At 38.3% G+C, this 22,712-nt stretch overlaps 2 protein-coding genes across 3 annotated transcripts in view; one reads left to right on the top strand and one right to left on the bottom strand.

Moving 5' to 3' along the window:
* The window catches only part of AKAP7 (A-kinase anchoring protein 7), an 81,990-nt gene that overhangs the window by 20,637 nt on the left and 38,641 nt on the right, over positions 1-22,712 (top strand). For both annotated transcript variants that reach the window (XM_059842087.1, XM_059842086.1), the window contains exons 6-7: positions 1,628-1,740; positions 11,678-11,822. In XM_059842087.1, coding sequence (XP_059698070.1) covers positions 1,628-1,740; positions 11,678-11,822 — 258 coding nt within the window. The remainder of the gene's footprint in view (positions 1-1,627; positions 1,741-11,677; positions 11,823-22,712) is intronic.
* On the bottom strand, positions 5,887-8,357 carry MSH5 (mutS homolog 5). The gene has a single exon (XM_059843375.1). The coding sequence runs from the start codon at positions 8,355-8,357 to the stop codon at positions 5,922-5,924; it is 2,436 nt and encodes an 811-aa protein (XP_059699358.1). The 3' UTR covers positions 5,887-5,921.

Here is a 22,712-nt window from a genome sequence, read left to right as displayed (position 1 = left end):
CAGGATAAAATGCAGGTGCTCAGCTGTCCCACCCAACTCTCACACAGTCACAGCACAGTGTGACGGTCTGCTCTGCTGAGATCCCTGGGTTTGCAGTCCCATGATCAGAGGCACATTGGCAAATCTCTGCTCTGATACTAAGCTTTTCGTGGAGTTAGGAGGGGACACCTGGAGAGGTGCAAATCTTCATCAGCACAGATCCTAATTGCAGAGTGTCAGATAAGAATGCATGGCCTAAGATGCGATGGCAGAAAAAAAAGTGGAGTTTTCAGAGGGGAAAAAAAGACTGCTGTGCACGAGACTGAGTCAGAACATCACATGGTAATGTAAACCTGGATCTGATAAGATTTACCCTTTGCTGGAACATCAATATCAATGGGTCCCCAAATTGTGCTTCTCAGAGAATAGATACAGGAGCCAAAAAGTTCAGTGGGGATTCAGTGTAAATTTAGAAACATCTCCCACAGACAAAATTTAAAATAATTCAAGTAGGTCAGCTGTACTGGTGTTGTTTGCTTCCCAATGTGATGCCGTTTCTTCCAGGTGTCAGAAAAAGAACTGTTGAACTATCAAGCAAAAAAATAATATATTTAAATAAACATACACTGTTTTGTTAAGGACTGATTAAATTTATGTGATAGGATTGATAATTTCCCCCCTATTTTGATTTTAGTTTGATTGAATGAGTGAGCTAGACCTACACTGAGTGAAAAATTGGAAGTTGTACTTGCAAAGAAATAAAAAGCTTAAGGCTTTGCAGTTTTTCTGTTTTTTAGTAATAGAAATACTCTATTTGCCAGTATTATTTTTACCACAGGTATTTTCAATTTTATCTAAACCTTTTTTCAAACAGAAATTTTTCATGTTGAAAGTATTTAATCTAAATAAAACCATGGAACATAATTCAAAAGTTGCACTGACATTTATTTCCAAGACATTAAACATTACATTGGGCAGATGAATTGAAAAATAGTAAACTAGGTCAGTATTGTCGAGTTGTTTTGCCTGAACTGTAAACAGATAAAAGTAGGAAAAAGTACATTAAAAGTAAGAAATTAGCTCAGAAGGCAACAATGAAGCTTTAAAACCCAAGCAAAAATCATCAGCACACCTAATATGTTCTCTAATGCTGCCATGTAAATCCAGTGCCAAAACTTAGAGCTTTCACTTCCAAATTTCCTTTGGTCTGAGTGGGAGATTACACAAATAGAGATAATAGAATTACCACAGAATACTGGGTTTGAATTGAGAATTCTGTTACAGACTCAGAATTTTCCTGAAGTTTCCCACACTTCTAGTGAGAGTGACTCCTGAACAGTGCTCATGTTGAGTTTCTATTTTGATCGCAAAATCAGACAGCATGAACAGCTTTCTAATTGCCATTATTGAACTGATACTAACTGCAGATTATTTCACATGAAATATCCACTTTCACATGAAAGAATATATACCTCTGAAGAAATAATATGTACCTTTGAAATTAAGTAGAGATCTCCCTACCTTTTAGTACTCATCATCTTGTTTCTTTCACATGAAGAACCCGTGACTAAAATTACATTTGAAAGCACATTTTAAGCATTATATTATGTAATATCTTTGTATTTATGCAGTTTTCTCCTCCTGTCAGAGACTATGAAAAAGATATTTCAAGAAAAGGGGATCATGACAGGAGAAGAAAGAGCTTTTAAACCACATCTGACCTTCATGAAGTTGTCAAAATCAGCAGAGCTACGTAAGCAGGTGAGCTCACATGTCACATAACTCAGCAGCAATCTAGAAAGTTTAATTTGGAGATGGACAGTGTTGTTATGCTGTACCATCATATTTGCCACTTCGTAACCAGCTGAAGAGGTAAGACTTTAATGCTTGGTTTTTAAAGAAATAATTAATGTATCTGCCGTATGAACAGTCCTGTACTGTAATATGTCACTCTTGATAATCTTGGTGCAGTAATATCATGGTCTGTTTTCTGTTGGGAAATTAGGCAAGACCAAAGGATGAAAGTACTTGTTCAGAGTTGCAGAACTCCCATTAAGGGGCAGATTTTATGCATGCAGTTTGTTTGCTGAGTTTTGTTACTGTATAGGAGAAAATGAACAAAGTAACAGTAGAATTTCTGTTTGGATTATGCATAGTAGGCAGTTAGTTCCCTACTGAATATGCTTTGGTGAATTTCAGAGTAATGAGGAAAACCTATATTAATAAATGTATATAATATGATTTAGTATATCTTTTATATTTTCTCTTGCAGGCAGTTATTTCCTGCCTGTTATTTGGGTTTTTTGACAAAATACACAAATACATGAAAATAGGATTTAACTGTGATTAAAATAGATAGAAGCAATACTAGCATACCTTTTTTTAATTTCATACTAATTTAACTGTAGTAGAGTATTATTTAACACAAGGTATACGTCCATACATTTTTTTCCTGTCACTGTGTAGAATGTTTTATGTGATTCTTTGACTAGGAAAATAATTTTCAGAAAAAATATTTTAAATTAAAGTACATAAAACTAATCTTTTAAGTTGATTTTTCCTTAATAGTGGGTTAAAGTTAATAATTAAACTTTAAAGTTTAATTAGAAATGTCTCTAAAAATGCTGAAGGTGCATGTTTTAATTAAGTAATATTTTGAAATCAGTAGAAAGAGGGTAGTGAGATTTGAGATACCCTCAAATTTTCTTGATGTATGTGTACTTGCTCTAAAATAGAAAGAAAGACTTAGCCACAGCATGCAGGTGGTATATGATAGATATTAAATTTTTTAACTCACAGAAGCTTTTGCTTGAAATGACAGTTGGGCTTTTAAAATGCCAATTTTAAAACACCACAGATCTTCTAGAATATTAGCTGTTCAGTGATCTAACTGGTTAAAACATCTGAGACAATCAGAGTCGGATTTTTGCTATTCTGTATTTTTGCTGGTTTTTTTGGCTGGCTGGTTGTTTCATTTACATTTATCTACCTTCCATGAAATATTAGCCACGATACATCTCTTCTGTGTTCTGATATTCACTGCTGCTGACAGAACCAGGTCAATGTCATTCCAAATCATCTTCCTGAGCCCTCTATAATGCTGGATAATGCATATGATCTACTGCATAGAAAGATACTATGTATTAAAAATCTGTACATTTTTCTCTGTCAATTCAGTGTGAGGCATAAACATCAGTCTTTAGCATAATTTTTTCTTTCATTGTGTTCCTGCAGTTAGATAGTTTCATGCATTTACAGAAAACATTAAACAAAAATATCTATCATAAAAGGAATAATTATTTGGCAGTACATTTTGATACAATGTCTAATTGCATTTTCAGATCTTACTACAATATGAAAAGCAAGAAAAGGGAAGTGGATGAAGGTTACATGAGCAAGCTTATAAAAGAGCAAATGGTACTGAAGTGGTTGACTATAGTTCTCAGCCATAGCTTTATATAACTATATTAATTTACTTTTTAAATTTAAGCTTCGTTATTTGAAACAATATTCTATTAAGTCACCCTCCTCTCAATGACATCTAAATTTCACCAAAGTTATATTTTGGGGGAAAAAAAAGCTGGTTTTCAAACCTTAATATAACTGTAGTCATTTTTAAATGTATATATTCTGTAGAGATTTTAAATTTTCCAAAGTTAAAAATTATATTTACAAAGGAAAGAGTTTGAGAATTCAGAACTAGTAAAGATCTCAAGAAATCAAGTTTTCACTTTGAAGGCACATCATTAAGCTAACAATGGTAACTTTAAAAAACTTGGAAACAGATATTAATAAAGGATGGAAGTGTGAAATAAAGTGGATTAGAAAAGAGCTATTTGGTTTACTGTACCCCCTTCAGCTTCTCAAATTCAAGGACTTATTTACCTACTGAGAAGTGGGACCAACTCATTCTTCATGCTTATGGACATTTCTCAGATTAGATGTGCCACTGAACACTTCCCCAAAAACAGGAAGTATAGTGTGCTCCTAGATGTCCTTGTGGAAGGAGACAAAGGGATATAATTTACTGGCTCATGTTCAGCTATTTCCAGTATTATTTGAATGAGAAGAATCCTGGGTTAGTATCATTATCTTCTATGCAAAGAACCTAATGAAGCACAATATAAGAAGCATCTGGAATTTTGCATTTGAAGATAATGTTTCTGTTCCTGCTTCCCTCATTCACCTCCTAAGTTGCCACAGTCAGTCACAAGCCCTGTGTTTTCCATTTGTCCAGATTCCTATTTATTTCAGGGTGTGTTGTGAGGCACTTCATAAATGCTGTATGATGTTTGAAGATGCTTTGATTCCTAGTACTGCCAGAATGGCAAATGCTGTGAAATGAATTTCATAAGTAGAAGATGACTGACAGCTAAATTGCTCTGATGGCATCTGCTTAATTAGTGCAGAGTATATCCCTAGCCTAGACACTGGTTGACAACAAAAAATGCCAAAATTCTAAATAATGAATATTTTGTATATTATATTCTTTTCTATAGTGTATCTTAAAGATGCTGCATGTATAGCTAGTAAAAGAGAATATATTATTGAGAAAGATATTTGTATTTGCAACTCTTCTGAGTATTGTTCAAGGCCTGATTCACTGTTGCCATTCACTTCAATGGTGACATCACGATACCAGATATTATGCAGACAGCAAGTATTATGATTGCACTGGAAATAGCATTAAATGCACAATTCCGTAATTTATTATTGTATTTTTTAATGTAAAGTATGTTAAACTTCTGTCACTTTCCAGTTTCATACTGAAATACCATAAGGTACTTATTTGGTAATAGTTTCCTTTATCATCAAGGAGGAAATTCCACACTGAATCAAGCCCAAAGCAGTGTCTCTAATTTCAAATCTTTTTGAGTGCTGATATTCATCTTTTTGCTATCTTCAGCCAGATATACCAGATAAGTATACAGTATAAGATACAGTAAGCTATCTAATGTCTCCTCTGTCTTATTTACATGAGGAATTTCAGGCACTTGCCTGGCTGAAGGAAAGGTTATTGCTTTGATAGTGTTTAGATATGGCTCTTGCATCATTACTTTGTTAATGAATTTTTCTTGCATATGCATACATAAAATACTGTGTTCAGTAAAGATCCTCTACATGACAAGAGAAGTGAAGGTGAATCCTCCCTTTGTGGTATTAATCCTCAAATGTTAGTAACTGAAAATAGAATAGAAAATGTAAATTTCTCTTAAATTCCTAGATTTGTAATTTTTCCTTTATACCCATGTGGCATAGACACATAGTATGCGTGATACAACTGTATCATACAGAACCTTAAAGTAGAGAACAGTTCTCAGTAAAACTAAGGTCCTTCTTTCTATTTATTAGTCCTTTTTATAACTCCTGGGATCTCTGGCATTTGGACAGAAAATCCGGTATAAGAAAAGCCACTGAGCCATTAAATCCCTCTGCACTGCCACTTACGCTAGCCTCTATGTCAGTGGTTTGTATTGGGACAACTGTTAATTGTTGCTACAAGAGTCTGAGCCACATGTTTATTTGGAATCTTTTATGCTGATCCTAAAATGGCTGAAACCATCACTTTGGGAGAATATGAAACAATAAACACGTTCCTTTAATAGTCTTCTAAGACCAGTAGAAATGCGTTGTGATTTTTCTGCAGTATATTTTTTATTCTAAGTTTCCAGCAACAGGGACAGAAAATGCACAAACTGAGTGACCCAACAGCTGGAAGAGGTTCTTAAAATTCTTCCTCTTAATACACTCATATGATGCACCATATGATTGCAGGGATATGCAAGTACTTGGTTTAAACAAGAAGAAGGAAGGATGTAACTACAGACAGTTTGTTACAAGCTAAATGTCCTGTGAGGTGTCATGTCATGGTGATCATTCTTTAAAGTACCAGACTCTCCATGGTAGATCTGATGCAGTCTATGTATTTACACATACCCTTGCTACAGGACTGAGGCTGCAGAAGGCAAAACCTCTTTAGACATGAACTCTTCCAAGTCCACTTGGGGATCGTCAAGGTCTATGCAAAGAAACTTTTCCACAACAGACTTGCATTTTTCCATCTTATCACATTTTGAAGGATGATCAAGACGTTTGATAGGTTTTCCGTTGCGAATCAGTTCTGATACTTCCACTCCTCTTTCAATAATTTTGGCTGGCATTCCTGCTAATGCAGCAATATTGGCGGCATGACTAATGGTGGACATGCCCTGTTTGATCTGGTAGAAAAATATCAACTCCTCTCCATCCTGATGGGTCTCCATGGTCAGGTATTCCACAAGAGGTGTGTCAGGCAGGAGCTCTAGCTGCATTAAACTGTGAAAATTAGTGGAGACAAAGACCTGTGGACACTGTGTTCCTTGTCTGATCCAGTACCTCAGGACAGCAGCCAGAAGGGACAGGCCATCCAGTGTGTTGGTGCCTTTACCAAACTCATCAATAAGTACCAGGGACCTCTCTGTGGCATTGTTTACAGCCTTGGCAACCTGGTTAAGATCAATCATGAACGTGGAGAGCCCTACAGAAACTGATTCCCTACTGTGGATTCTTGTGTAAATCCCATCAATTACTCCAATCTCTGCCTCTGCTGCAGGGACGTAACTGCCAATTAGAGCCATGAACACTATAAGACCTACTTGCTTTAAGTAAACACTCTTTCCAGAAGAGTTGGGCCCTGTGATGATCTTTATTCGTCTGGTAGCCTCGCCGCTGTCCACAGGATTGGCCACAAAAGTCTTTGCACATAGTTCCATGAGTGGATGTCTTCCGTCCTTGATGTGGAAGCCGTGGCGGTGAGTAAAGCGCGGTCGGCAATAGGCATTCTCCCGGGCCGTCGCTGCCAAGGCTAGCAGCACATCCAGGTGCGCAGTGTACTCAATCACGCTGTTAAGTACTTCAGACTTCTCCAAGATCCTTGTCTGCAGCTGGTGCATGATGAGTGTTTCCTGGTCTCTGATGTCACAGTGCAAGTCACCTAGCAGGCTGTCTAGCTCCTTGGTCCGGGCACTTCTGTAGTGCAGTTTATCCTCCGACAAGAACATGAAGTCCAAGCCTTCAATTTCAAAGTCAGTCTTATCCACCATATTTGGTAAGCGTGGAATGGAGAGAAGAAACCCAATCAAAGGAATGTAGATTACAGAACAGGAGGGAATATGATTGTCCAAAGTCTCCAGTTCTTTTCGTGCCACTTCTGTAAGGAAGTCTGACAGTCCCATCAGCTTTCGTTTCTTCTCATCAATTGTGGCATCTACATTGGGTCTAACAGTGAAGCGGTTCTCTGAGAGGCTGCCTTCAAAGTCTACCACTTTGCTGATCAGGTTAGCAATGTAGTGCAGATCATCAGTGAAGACACGTGAAATAGTCTGAAAAAGTTCAATAGTGCTGGGCAGAGAACGGCACGTGTCTCTAAGGCACACTGCATTGTACGCTGTCTTATACAGTGCTTGCCAGTCACTAACTTTTGTGTTGGAAAGGGTCATTCTCTTTAAAATAAGAGGCACATTTTTAATATTCTTGAGGCAGTTTTGAAGAGTGAGGACTGTTTCATGGTTCTGAGCTAGCAGGAAGAAGTTGATAACATCCAGCCGTTTGTTCAGCTCTGTCAGGTTCCGGGTAGGTCGTGTGAGCCACAACCTCAGCAGTTTTTCTCCCCATTTGCATCTGCAACGGTTTAAAATTCCAAATAAGCTAAATCCTTCTTTTAGTCCACTGGATAGCTTGTACACAGAAGGATGGATATCACTTTTAAATATCTGAAGGACACAGTAAGTGTCTTGGTCCATATTCACAGTATCTGACAGCACAAATTTTTTAAAGGCCAAAATAGGAACTGCTATACTGCTGTCTTCGAGTTCAACTCCAACCCTTCTTCTGTCTAGAAATTTAAGGAGGCCCCCTAAGGCTCGTATCATGAGTGGACTCTCAAAAGGGATGATTGAGGACAAATAGAGAATTTTCTCCGTGGCAGTCATATGAGATGGGATAAATGGAAATTGCCTAGACAGGATCCGTTGCTTGCTGACTTCTAGACCAAAATCTATGTTGGGAAACAGAACAATTTCTGGTTTTCCTATGTCTTTATCACCAGCTGTAGCTGTTAGGTTGGTTAGGAATTTGGCAATATTCTGGTCCTGTTTTGCACTGGTCACTATGCATTGAGGGTTAAGTTCCCCAATCACTTTTTGCAGTAGCTTGAGGTCTTCGTTATCAGGTATGTCAGGCATGAAGTAGACTGAGCAATCTTCTGTGTCATAGTAAGTAATTGCCAGCTGCCCTGCATACCACAGAACAGACATATGTGTCTCTGAGCTCTCTTGCTCCTCTTGCTCAGGCCCAAGCACTGGTGGTAAGGCACAGGTCGTGGCTGATGTGACACTCATCTGTTGGCAAGAGGTATTTTTATTCACAACTCATCCAAAATGTCTTGAGAAGTAACTTTAATTGACAACAGGAAGTTAACAGAAAGTCACTCTTCCAACCCCGAAGAATATAAGATGCTACGAGGAATTAACTATAAATGTTGGAGTGACACAGCCAGTAACTACTGCCACTATTGGCTTCCAAGGAAGGAGTAAGAGTTAACTACCAGCATTAGTTTTACACTTTTTCTTTGTATCCTTTATTTTTTTTTTTTTTTAAGTCTATGTAGACCCAAGTACCCATAAATACAGTAACATGCACGGGCATGTATATCCATGCACAAAATAATCCTCCCTCAGAAGTTCGTGACACGCACCTGTGCTGACCATGGCTTCTCTCAGCAGTGCAGCCCCATATTTATGCTGCAGCATCACACAGCATCAGTTTCTATAGAAGCGCATAAGGGATGGGACAGATCAATCCCTGTCAGCACCTCACTTCTAATCCTCTCCCATTTCTTTGCTCGCTACTCACCCTCTTCACCACCGACGGGCAGCTCGTCTCAGGTGCTGTGCTACCCTGCGGCCCTAAGGCGTTGTGCTGTCCCCTTTCCCGTCCTCTCCGGGCGGGAGCTCGGCGCTCCGTCGGGAGGGCCCGTCAGGGGGCCCGGACCCGCCTCTGCAGCCGGGCCGCGCCCACAGCGGCCCTGTCCCGGCCCTGTCCCGGCGGCGGCTCGGCCGCGCCGCAGGAGTGACCCTCGGGCCGCCGGCGGGCTCCGCCGGGAGGGAGCACCCAGTGTGTGTGGGCTTGAGGGCTCTGGCGCACGGAGCCCGGAGCTGCTTGCCTCTCTGTTACCTGCGCTGTCACCACGGGAGCCTTTCTGCCCCTGGTTCCTGGGCTGACTGTGGCAGTGGCTACGGAGACTGCGTGGGGTTCAACTGCTGGGATAGCTGGCTGCACCTTCCCAGAGACACGGGCAGAAAAACCAGACTTTGCAGGGATGCCAAAGGCATTCTCCCTGGTGCTCTGGCACTCCTGCAAGAGCTCCTCGTGCCGTGCCTCTCCCGGCCCGCGTTACTCAGCTGTGTCCTTTATAAGCATCATCCATTACATTGCTTCCTCGAGAGGCAGATGTCTTCCTCCTCCCCTTCCAGCACCAAATGCTTCAAAGTGTCCTCTCGAGTATTCTTGTTTCTCACCCTCCCCCGTTATAGCTTATCTTATAATCAGCATCTGTACTATTCCCCTGTGGTAACTACCTTTCTCCCGCATCTTTACTGCTCCAGACCCTTTCAGTTAAGAAATGAGCCATGACCTTCCCATGCTTCTGCATTGCTTCATCCTTTCATACCTCACTGCAAGCTGCACTCCAGAAATTGTTCCAGTTACTAAAAATACCATAGTTTTCCCATGGCTGCTTTTCCAAATACCTTTCAGTAATGCATCACAAGCGTGATTCAATTCCTGAGTATTCAACATTTGATTCACACCTTAGCAACCTGTCTTTGACAAGCAACATCCCAATCTCTTGTAAATGTTATTTTTTTATTGAAGCATGAAGTTGTGATTTTTATCTTTTCTTCATTTCATTCCAGAAGACCTCAAGGTCTTTTTTTGACAAGTGTTCTCCTGGCTGGAAAGGTCTTTTTTACTACTAATTGATGTCTAACTATATTTCCTAGAACTGTCAGCCAAAAAGCAAGGAATGATGATTTAATGCCAGAATAACTTTAGTACATTAGGACTAGTCTAGCCATAGAATACAAAACGTTAAGTAATTACTGTGAGGATGGAATAAATGTAGACTTCCACAGAGATTTAGACTCTGAAATTTCCGTTTCTTGAAATGAAAAGCGTCCACCACTAGATGTCATAATTTCAGCGATTAAGGAAATGAAGAGACATTTGACCTTCTCTAAAGTAGACTTTACTTTTCACACTGATGAGCTGGCAAGAAACCACAGGCAAACCAGGACTTTGCAGCCATTGGGAATGTAAAGCCGGGGGTCCAGGATGTTGGCAGGTTGACTGTGCAAATGCATGGGGGGTGTGCAGGGGGAGGGGTTGGGGAAAAACATAAAAGAGGAGTGGACGGTGCAGGCTGCAGAAGGGGCCAGTCCTGTTTAAAATGAGGCTGGTGGGTGCACCTGTCCAACTGTTTGCCAGTGGCAAGTGTCTGTGTCCTCCCCAAACTGTGTGTGTGTGGGAGTGCAGGTGTTCACTGCCAAACCTCAAGGTGGGCCAGCAGCAAGTGGGACACCTGTGGACTCAGTAAGAGGCCGGCAATCTGGCCAGGGGTGCTGGTGGGACAGAGGGGCCATGATGGTGCTTCAGGAATGCACAAATGTGAACACAGAGAGAAAGTCATCTGCATCCTGAGCTGTTGACCTTCTGCCCCTGCCAGGAGCAACCTGCACTTGTGTCTCCTGTGAGCCCCGTGTGCAGGTGCGGGTGAAGGCAGTGGCATCCATGTAGCCAGCCATGTCCATGTCCTTTGAGCATGGGTATGTGTCTCTAGGAGGTGAAAGCAGCAGGTACATCCATCAAAGACTGAGTCTCCCACACTCTGGACTAGAGTCCAGCAGCCAGGCGGTAGGGAACACCCGTAGGGGCTGGAGCTGCTAGAGGCTCCTCATATTCCTTAGCATAGAATAATGTTATTTAAATAGCAAAGAGCATTATAGGGAGGTAGATTGAAGGAGAAAATACTGAATATCTGCAAAGATCATACATTTTTTTGACAATGCAATGGAATGAGGACCCCATAACTCTTAAAATAACTCCTGAACTATTATGTTCCGCTTCGTATTTGCAAAACTGCATAATGATTCCAATATTATAAATCCAAGTAAGTTTTTAGATTTACTGAGATAAAAAAGTCTAGTGCTAGTGCAATACAACCATTTTTTCCTGTGGGCTGATTTTAATGACTCAGAAAACTGTCCTTGATGACCATTTGAGGTTCTTCCTTCTAGCAGCATGCCCAGTGATGACAGCAAGAAGCATTGCCAGTTGCACATTCCATGAACACTGTTGCAAACCTTTGGAAGTTAAAGCAGTTGTAGCATTGTGTATGTCTATTTGTTTCCTACAGGACTGAAAAGGAAATGGCAGAAAGGAGGACCAATGACACTTTTATTTTAATGTTAACTTCTGCAGTAGATAGTGCTTCCCTAAAATGGAAGATTTGGCATATGATTATTTTTCTATTCTTTTTGCATCTTGAAGTACTTTTCCATACTAACTGTACTTATGGTTAAAATGAAAACTATAGGAATTAAATATGAAAATTCAGTCTCCAAGTAGAATGCCTAACTGAATTTTATGTTGCTTTTTAAAGGTGAAAAAAATTGACTCTAGTCTGTATGAAGATTTCAAAAACCATTATTTTGGAGATGAGATCTTGCACCGCTTTGATCTTTGCTCCATGTTAAAAAAAAAGCAGCCAAATGGTTACTACTACTGTGAGTCCTCCATTGTTTTCGGTAAGTACATCACAATTTTCTTCTGGTCAGTTGTGTCTCTAAGTTAAGCCATTTTTTCTGGAGTGTGTGTTAGGCAATTCTTGTAAGATCCATGGAGTCTGACAGAAGTCTCTCCCTCAGCCTTGGCTGTGCAGGAACTCTGTGCAGTGCAGTGGTTCTCACTGACAGCTAAAGTTTATGTTCAATTATCCATCTCCAGAATCCTGTTCCATTTCTCATCCTAAAATGAGTGTTAAAGGTAAGTGAGATGTATCACTCCCCAGAGCTGCTCATCTCTCTGTTGACTTTAAAGACAGGCTGTGTGACTAAGTCAGGTTAGACACAGTATTTATGGATGATTAAAGCTAAGTGAAATTTCTCTGGTATGGCAGAGAGGTGACCTTACTTGGACTGCATTCATGTACAGAGAGAATTGCAGTGGTACCACTTTGATTTGATAATAAGTCTTCAGCATACCGTTAAACTTTAAACATTGTACTGACACCTTGCTAGATTATTGCAATGCCAGAAGTCAGAGTTGTATCTTCCTGCTTTGTCTGAACAGAAATCAGAAATACCACTGTTAGAAGTTAGTGCTGGTTTCAGGACTACATGTAGGGCTTTGGTGATGATTTGGTTTCTCCCTTGTGGAGACTTCTTTGTGCTGCAGTATTGCTGCTGGAAGTGCTTACTTGTCTTGAGGATTGTTCTGAGGACTTTAACTTAAACATGCCAAGCACCTCACAAATTCTGGTTGTTGTTAATGTTTTGTTTGTGCTTAGGGTCACCTTTTTTCAGCTTAGCTAAATTGTTGCCAAAAAAATCAAAAGCAGTACAGAGGAAAAAAGTATAGGATGTGTCAAAACTGGACTGCAGACTAATCTGGATTGCAAAATTCAGATCAGTCAAAATCAAAATGAGATACATTTATACATTTTTATTTATCTATAGATTTGTGTTAGCATTTTTATTACCTTGTGTAATGTATGTCTCATAGTTATGTTTATCTTTGTGTATGTAACTATGTATATAATGTCTTCTGTATGTGTTTGTGCTTTAAAATAGTATTTATATGCATCCAAATGATTGAGAAGGAGAAATTACAGGATCATTTAACATGGTATAAAATTTTTCATTTGGGTGAAATTGAGGCTCCACTATTTACAAATATTCTTCAGACTATTCTGGAATATGATTAAGGAATTTGGATTATAACTCATTACAAAAAAAGAATCTGCTTAGTAGTATATTTGGTAGATATGTTTTTCCCAAACATTTGTTTAAATCTGTCTTCTTGAACTTGTCTTGTTACTGACATCTCAGATTGCTAAAATGAGACAGTCTTTCAGCGGCGTTTTGAATGTGGGTCCCATTAAATGGTTTACAACAGCAGTCAATCAGCCAGTATTCAGAGCAAGAATCAGATGCTTGTTTGGCTTTAACTCAATCCCGGTATGGCCATGCGTAAAGAATTTATGTGTCATTTTCACAGTCCAAACAGAACTCTGCTTTGAATTATTTTTACGTGAGCACTTCATCTGACTTTCTCTAGCAATAGAGAGAATGGATGTTCTTCACTAATATTAGATTAAGAAAGGGCACTGTTATTATCCCCATTTTTCCCAGTTCTATATGGATTTAGATGCATCTTGGTGAAATATGTGCATTTAATTTCTTGGTTTTGTACATGGTAATATATATTTATTTAAAGCCAACAAGTGAAGGAAAACACTATATTGGAATGGAGTTTAAATTACTCATTTTTTAATTTCAAAGAAGAAGAAATTTTATTTTAATGAATTTAGAAAAATTCCTTTTGATGTGTTTTAAAATGTGATTTGGATGGTGGTTTTAGCAATTATAGGTAGATAGGACATTAAAATAAGGGAGGTAATATAGTTCTATTAATACGTCAAAAATAGTGAATTTTGAAAACTACTTAATACAGACAAAACACTGTATCCAGGTCTAGTTCTTCCTACATGTACATGTACTTATCTTTTCCTTGAAGTACACAGAAATTACAGGAACAGAATTTACTTATTACCTAGAGTTTGGTCATGGTTGAGTGTTTTGCATTTAATAAGATGAAAGGACCTGAAAGGGGAAGAATTAATGTCAGAAATCCATTCACAGTGGAGATTTGTTTACTACCACGTCCTGGCAGTCAGGATGGCGGAACGTGTCCTGGGGTGCATCAGGCACAGCATGGCCAGCCAGGCAAGGGAGGGGATTGTCCCGCTCTGCTCTGCACTGGGGCAGCCTCACCTCGAGTGCTGGGAACAGTTTTGGGTGCCACAATGTAAAAAAGACATTAAAGTATTAGAGAGTGTCCAAAGGAGAGCAACAAAGATGGTGAAGGGCCTTAAGGGGCAGCCATGTGAGGAGCAGCTCAGGTCACTTTGTCTATTCAGCCTGGAAAAGAGGAGACTGAGGGGAGACCCCACTGCAGTTACAATTTCCTTGTGAGGGGAAGCAGAGGGGCCGGTGCTGATCTCTTCTCTCTGGTGACCTGGGACAGGACGTGGGGAAAAGGCAAAAAGCTGAGGTGAGGGAGGTTGGGTACCAGGAAAAGGTTCTTCACCCAGAGGGTGGTTGGGCACCGGAATAGGCTCCCAAGGGAAGTGGTCACAGCCTGAGAGAGTTCAAGAAGCATTTGGACAATGCTCTCAGGTGCATGGTGTGACTCTTGGGCTGTTCTGGGCAGGGCCAGGAGTTGGACTTGATGATCCCGATGGGTCCCTTCCAGCTCAGCGTATTCTATGATTCTATGGCTAATAAGGGTCACAACACATATCAGCTGCACATTTATTTAAAAGTGTGTTTAAAAATAGGGGAACCAAAAGAGATTGATATGAATAAAAGGCAGAAGTACAATACTTGCTGAACTGCATCAAGATACACCGCAGGTAATCAGGCTTGGACAGCGTGTTACAGAGCAGCATCCACTAACTTTAGCAGAGCCTACATCTGCACCAGAAGCTTTCTCTATCTGTGTGCTAGCCCCACAGGGTATGTGTTCAGGAGTTAAAAATTGATGTGATAGTGATTAAAAATTGATGTGATAGTGTGAATGTTGAGGCTTCATCTTCAAAGTAGAGTTCAGTTTGCTGTTTAAAGCAAACAAAACAGCAGGGCAACAGTGTCCTTCTTTGGACCACCCACCTCAGCTATTGTATGCCACCTCAAATCCCAAAGAAGGTGAGTGGCTTTCAATCCGACTAGTGAATGCTGGAATGAGTTGAGCTTTTCATTATATACTCCTTCACCTGAATGATTGGTCAGTTTTTGATATTGTGGTAAAGATGTACAACAGATCCTCTGACTGTCAGAAAGAGCATTATGTAAATCTTATGTCAAATATACCTTAAGCATTAAGTATCTCAATTATTTTCAGGATCCATTAATAAAGATTTTTGTAGACTTGTTTCAAAGAAAATTGGTTTGTAGTATTATAATGTGAAATGATACACATTATGAAATATACATTAAAGAAAGTTATCACATGCCAACCTGTTTTCTGTGGTGTTTCTTCTGAGTGGCTTGTAAGAAGTTTATATATCAGATTTCCCCCACACTATCTCTGAGGTAGAGGAACTTCAAGAAGTCTGTAGCTGGGTGGAGACCACACAGCAGGTTACTGTTACTCTCTGCACAGCCACAATTCATATTTCTGTAATACGGACCAACCTGGACTTTCAATCTGACAGTAGCAATATGGAAAATAAAATATCAGACTACAAACATCTGGTTTATCTGCATAAAAGCATAATCATATGGTAAAAGGTAAAGCTTCTTTCTGCTCAAGTAATACCTCAAAGAGATGCCTTTTTAAGTAGCAGAACACTAGTGGATCAATTTGCTTTTCAGTGGATCTGTGTACAACTTTGGTGTCCAGTCTGACCTTGTCACCAAGGTCATTCTGCAGACTCTCTGAGATGGGAGACACCTGCAGGAATTCTATCTTCCGAGCATAAGTGGAATGTCTAAGGCAGGATCTAAACAGGGTCTGTGATAGCTGAGCTGTGAGCATAATATGGATACATTGCTTGAGCAGTTGTTAGTATTTGTTAATTTGCTACCTTGCTAATTCCATATATGTGTATAGAAAAAGATACAAGTTTTCAACTAAATAGCAAAAAGTTGCATTATATTTGTAATCTTTTAATGTTACAAAACAAATCAATATTGCTAATTGCTGGTGTTAGGCTATTTAAACCATTTAAGTAACATTTTTGATCCTTTAATAAACCTGATTAGGCTTTCATGGTGAAGTTTATGCTTCCACATTACATTGGACAATGCTAGCCAGGCAGCTGCTCAACACCCATGTCTCAAACAAAGATTAAGATACTTCTGATAATAGGTTTCATATGAGCCCTCCAGACTGAAAACGAGTTTGTCAGCAATAGGTTTGGGAATACCCATGGGGAAGAAAGAATTGCAGAAGAAAGAACAGAAAAAAGACTCATCTGTACCTGAAACAGAAAATAGATACGATAATGTCGCTCTATGATCTCTGAATAATACTGAGAAGAAACAGAAGACTGAAAGTAAAGGAATTGGAAACCAATTGATAGTTGGATAGATTGTCAACATCCCTCAGTCTGCTCTTGATAAAAATGCACTTACAGTGTCAAGTAAAAAAATACAGTAGCACTTCACCTTCATCATCAAGGACGAAGACGTTTCAAATACAGTATGCAGTATGAAGTTTTGGCAGTTTGTCTGAAAGGTTTTTATAGTGGCACTGTCTTAAGTGAAAGAAAGAGTTCCATTTGTCTCCTGTAGATGCTCTCCTGCTTCTCTTTTTACTGATGGTTTGACCTCAATGTCATTGATTTTATTTGTATGGTAATTGAGCATTTTCTACATTGGGAATAGCAATGGTAAGCAGGTAAATACTGCTTTAATTGTCCAGATTCTACACTCAGCAAGATTATACATATTAAGTGTTGGTTTCTTTTCACCTTCCCTCTTAATTGCATGACACTGAATCCCTTTTTGTAAAATAATGATACATTCTTTAGTTGTACCTGTTATTTGCTCTTTCCTCTTTGTAATTTCAAAATACCCTTAGGCTTGTTTCTTTCACTTCTTAATTTTCTTTTCTTGATAGTCTATTTGTAGCCCAGCTTCTACTTTCTCTACCCTATTAGGTTTTGACTAACTGTTTTTTAGATTCTTGCATATCTGTGGCACTTCTACTGAATTTTAATTAATTATATGGTAGTCATGGTGTTTCTGGATAAAAATGTCTTGGGTGGTTTCCTTGGGGCTCTTTCTTAACATTAGGAATTAGTAATTAAATCACTGTTTGTGTTGAGTTTATCCAGAACTGCTGCAGTCTTGTGCATGCAGTGTGCTGAATTATTTGCCTAAATAAAAAGCAGCAGGTATTACATGCACATCCGTAAAGTCTTTCCCTAAAGCACTGTTTCTCAGCTGAGTCATGTGGTGGAATATTGACTTATAAAAATGGTTCTTTTAAACATGGCAGAGAAAAATTCACATATTGGTTATTAACCTAGAAGCTAGGCTCTTTATGGACACTAACTAGAAAGTAGTGATCCAGGGGTTTCTTACACACATCAAATACTTTTTTATTTCCTAATTACAACAGAGTGGTGCCCTATTGCTTCCTTTTTACTACTTCTGCATTAGAACTTGATAGATGGGCTCTAGCAATGTATCTCATCTTGTATTGCTACACTGGACAGTTGCTTCTGTATTTGGTAATTTTCTGCTATTGATCATTAGTATAGCATTTTTCATAATGAGATAGTATTTTTGTATTAGTTTTGTAATACCAGTTACAACCTAAAAGCTGTATGGATACTTACTGTGTCTGGATAAGGGGAAGGAGCTAATTAAGAGGGAGGTAACTGATATGGTTTGAAAATTGAAGCTTTCATTGCAGAATAATATTTAATTGTTTCGAGGCAAATTCTAATATTTGAGCTTTAATGTTGGCAAGTGTATGGCAAACTCCTCATGAGACAGTGACAGGGAGCTTCAAAGACAGGAACATGATGCTTAGAATTCAATCATTCATCTCCTAGTACTGAAAACAAGCAAAAAACATTCTCATCACTTTCTGTGATAATGAGATTAATTTTTTGTATTTGATTATGAGATTTACTTTATTGTACAGGTTCATCTTTACTACACTCTTTCTAAAATATCATAATGCAATTCTGTTCAAAAGACTATTTTCCTTTGTTTTTCAACAAAAGAGTATTTGAAGTAGTGATGTGTTTTTATGCCAGAGCCGTTATCAGTAGTTGAGAGTAAGTCAAAATAAGTTTTTCCAAAATGGTTTTCAAAAATATGTGCAAACAATGGGATTGAACTGATGAAGTAAATCTAACAGGCGAGCACAAAGTCTTACTTGACGTCAGCAAGATTGTGATTCATAGCTGAAAATTTAGTTGCGTATATGAAAAAGGCAGAATTGATTTTTTACAACAGAACATAGTGTGCTATAAAAAAATTAATAACATCCAGCGGGTTTTTAGTGTCAAAAGTATTTATGCTTTAAAGTTACTTTCCTCAACAGATCTTGGTGTTCAAACAACAAATTTATTTCTAAATTTAATATATTAAAAATACTTTGAAATGCATAAAGCATTGATTTCAATATACCTTAATTGCAAAAAAGTAAACAGACCACTTACGTGGTGCGGAGTGAATGAAATAGGTAATATTTTTTATTGAACAGATCAGTAAATATATAAAATTCTTTCATTGAATGGTTCGGTAGAAGATAATTAATTTATATTCTTAAAATGTTGCTAGCTAGAAAGGTGCTTTTGTTGATGCGGGTTATTTGTAGAGTGTTGACATCAAGTAAAAGGTATGTTTGATTTACCATAATCAATGCAATTTCTGAGTCTTTTTTAGTAGTTTGAAAGTCCTTGAATGAAAGGACAGCCAATTTTCCACTGTTCAAATGTCACCATTTCTTAGTTGTTTCTGGTTAGTGTAGAACTCTTACCCAGTGTGCAGCATGGTTACACAGTCTGTAGGCTTCCTACCTAATCCTTATGAGGTATACTAAAATAAGATATGGTTGCAGATCAGTAGAGGTCTATACCTCAGGGATTATGACAAATGCTGACATAAAAATTCAGGTGTTGGGGAAAAGGGCTTGTTTTGAGTTATACCACAAGTTGAATTTCTCTTTCATGACAGTACTCAGCAATTTATCAAAACAGGTATTTCTAGGATAGAAACAATTGTTTTCTTATTCTGACTGTGCATAAAATATTTTTGAGGCCCCTAGTATTTGTAAACGTAGATTCTTTTAATGAAAATAATTTTAAGATAAATTGTGACAGATTTTAAAGATGCATTGGTAATTTTGCTTGTAGTGTCATTTCTTGTTTCCAGCAAAGTCACAATGTGCTGTTTCTCATGGAAGCACTAGATTGTAAGAGAAAGATTACATCATCACAAGCTAAAACATGACATCATTGTTTTAACAGTAGCCTGCCAAGTTACTTGGTTTTAATCTGTTCTTAAACACAACAGAGAGTTTTGTCACAGTACCTACTGAATACAGTGTGTGATCTTCTGTTTTTTCACTGAAGATAAGCTATTTAAGATCTGCATTAATATTTGATGACAGCTAAGAGACCTGAACCTCCTCTCTGTTTATAGGACAGTTAGGCAGGTATGTTGGGTACAAAGGCTGAAGATGTCACTCAAGTAGTAAAGACCTTTCTGGCAGGGTACAACATGCAGTTCACAAACTTCTTGCTCTATTACATACATGAAGAGTTTTCATTTCTTAGTGAAGTATATCTGAGTCTGCCTGTGGACCCTTTTTTGTCAGCCATCCACCCAGGGATAGTCCAGCATTGCACATAATCCCCTTGCCCCACATGTACCAGAGGATGTGGAGTTTTTACACTGCCTTTCATGCTAGTGGCAGTTCCTTACCTGTTCCATTGCAGGACTGAATGTGCTAACCACCCATGGCATAAGCTATGTGGAATTACTCCCATGTTTGATGTACCTTGCTCGCTTGTGCTGTGGAAGTGACAGGGAGAACTTGGGATCACATGGAGATGTCAATGCTAAATGCAGCTGTTCTTCCTGCTTCTCAAGTGTAGGTGCCACCACTAGGTTGATGCTATAATCTTTAGCTATGTACTAATTTCTGTGCCAGCATCAGCAGCTCAGGAGGGTTACATGGCCAAAGCTGTGGTATCCAGGCATAGATTGAACATGCAAACATACTCATACTTACCAGACATACTTACAGACATCTGAAGGTAGGCTTCCAATATTTTAACTTTTTAAACATGTGAACATGTGTACTGTTTATTTTCTGAGACAGTGTGTGTGCACACTGCTTGCATTCTGGGCAAATATCCGGGGATATGTGGCTGCCAGAGTGCTGAGCTTGACAGTTTCAGTTGGCAGCACAGATTTCTATTCACCTGGATTTGGATCAGCTATTGTCACAGCAAGGATGTCCTCCCTAGATTGCATGGTTTTACTTTAGGTAACTAGTTTACTTTCTGAAGTCCCAAGACATTGACCCATACTTTTAAAAACCTCTGCTGTTACTTCATGTTTTGCAAAGAGCAAAAGGTTTGACTTTCAGAATTCTGAGTAGCCATCCATAGCCTAGGGATTACACCAGAAAGTAATTGCTGACTGAAAACTGCTGGAAAAACCTTTTGGCTTTTAAATCATTTATTTAGAGAAGCAGTGAAAATGCCACAAATGAATTTTAATACCTAGGCTGCCATAGCTTTTTTTTCTTTTAATGTTTAAGATGTTTTAAATCAGAAACCTTAGATACTGAACTTTATTGTTTTAATCAAGAGAACAAACAAAAGCCTTTTTTACACATATAAATGCCCCTAATTAAATGCTTTTGGAAAGTGGGTCAAGCTGAACAGGAACAAAGCACTCTCTTATTCCAAAATAAGAGTGTTCACATATGGAATTATTCAGGAACAGCTCTTAGTACTTTAAAATTCCCAGGCAATGCTAATCTGTCTTATCTTTCAAATGCAGGCAAGCTCTATAGTTTTCCTTCCCCATTCCTATCATATTGCAGACTCAAAACATACTGGATGTTAAAATTTTTCATCACTTGATTAGGTTGTTACACCATGTCTGGAAGAAGGGCAGATTTGTTAGTGTATCTTTAATTTTAGAAATGTTATTTTCACATGAAAGCAACTAAAAGCAATCATTATTTTGCACGGGATGTACTTTTTCAGATGATTATGTTGAATTCTTTATGAACTTTATTATTGTTAAATTCGGCTTTCTATACATTTTAGTTTCCTTTCCTGATGTATACAATATCTCAAATAACATATCATCCACAATCCAGATTATAGTTACACTATTTCCTTTTTCCAGTTGTCTTGCAGTTAACTAGTCAGAGCTTCTCTTTTTAATTTTTTTCCCCAGAAATATGCAGAATATCTGGTTTAACTTTATTCATAATTCATTTCTTGGACTGGTTTGAACGTACGTAGTGGTTATCCCTAGTCTTGGGATAGCTTTTCTTAATTTCTGAGAATACAAAACACATGAAGGTATGCTGTGTCTCCAAATGGAGTTTGAAATATTATAGTACAACTCTTTCTATATATGCATAAACTCCTATGCATTTCAGAGCAAACCAAAATCTATAATTGGAAATATAAATGTTTAAACCCTAATGCCCTCGCTATTTGAGAACTATGGCAAATATTTCCCAGATAAAGAGTCATCTGTATTTTTACTCCTTCTCTGAATCATAAGCAGGTGCCTTTTATTGGCTTATATGACCAACTTGGGCAGTGTTGTTGTCTTAATTCAGGTGCTTATGAGGAACAAGGACTAAAGTTTTAAAGATTTGGTTATTTCTTACTGTTCTTTCTGCATGTTCAGTCTTAAACTCTCCACTTACTTTCAGTCCTTTTCTTCACTTCTTTATCTGTTTGGAACTTAAGTAGTACAGGGCCTGTGGTGGTGAGGCTCACCTAATGAGATTCGAAGGAAAAGAAAATTATCTTGGGACAATATTGGTTTATGCTAGTAGATTTTAAAGGTGAGAATTATAGAGTAGAATGCAATAGCTTAGTATGAATTTTTTTTGGTTGTTTGGATATATTTGAAATATTTAGCGTTCCTTTGTTTAGAGGAGGGATCTTGTCTAAATTAGTTGTGCTGCACAAATATATGGAATTAGTCAGGTGCTAACTGATAAACAGCTTATATACCTGATAAGTTTCTCTTCTGTAGCAGTAGCTATTCTGACTGTTGAATTTTTATTTGACTATTTTTGTCTTTATGGTTTATTTAATATAGTGGAAGAATCTGTAAGGGTTTGTGTTTTGTCACATATACATTTTTTTGTGCAAATTCAATTGTATTGGTCTGCAGTTATATTAATAACTTCGTACTAGTAGGGCAAATACAATAAGAAATCTATAGATCTTCACACTGTCTTTTAAGGACTATTTCCCCAAACAAATTTTGGTCCACAGTGCTGGCCCACAGTCTCTTTCACTGAGAAATACCACACATACTGAATGTATGTTATCTACTGGCTAAAAAGTGCATTTCATAGGTGTATTATGTTGAAAAGTCCTTCTGTTTCATATTAGAGGAGGGGATTGTTACATATCCTGGTGTATAAATGAAATTTAGAAGTCATAAAAAGGTTTTAGATTAATATCTTTTGTAGGAATTTGGCCCCAGAATGAGATGCGTCCATTTCCAGTTGTGTGGAGTTCAGTATCTCAGAATAGAGTCAAGAAAGGCTGAACTGAATCCTGCATTGAACAAGCCAGGCATCAACACCTCTTTGTCTTGCTTTGATTTTTGAGTTAGGCATCTCACCCAACTGGGATCCAAAACCTCTCCTTGGGATCCATTGGTATTTGAATCGGGTTT

Source organism: Haemorhous mexicanus, chromosome 3 (assembly GCF_027477595.1).
Source record: "Haemorhous mexicanus isolate bHaeMex1 chromosome 3, bHaeMex1.pri, whole genome shotgun sequence".
NCBI classification, from domain to species: domain Eukaryota; kingdom Metazoa; phylum Chordata; class Aves; order Passeriformes; family Fringillidae; genus Haemorhous; species Haemorhous mexicanus.
The sequence above is the reverse complement of the archived record's forward strand: the minus strand, read 5'-3'. Positions and strand labels throughout refer to the sequence as shown.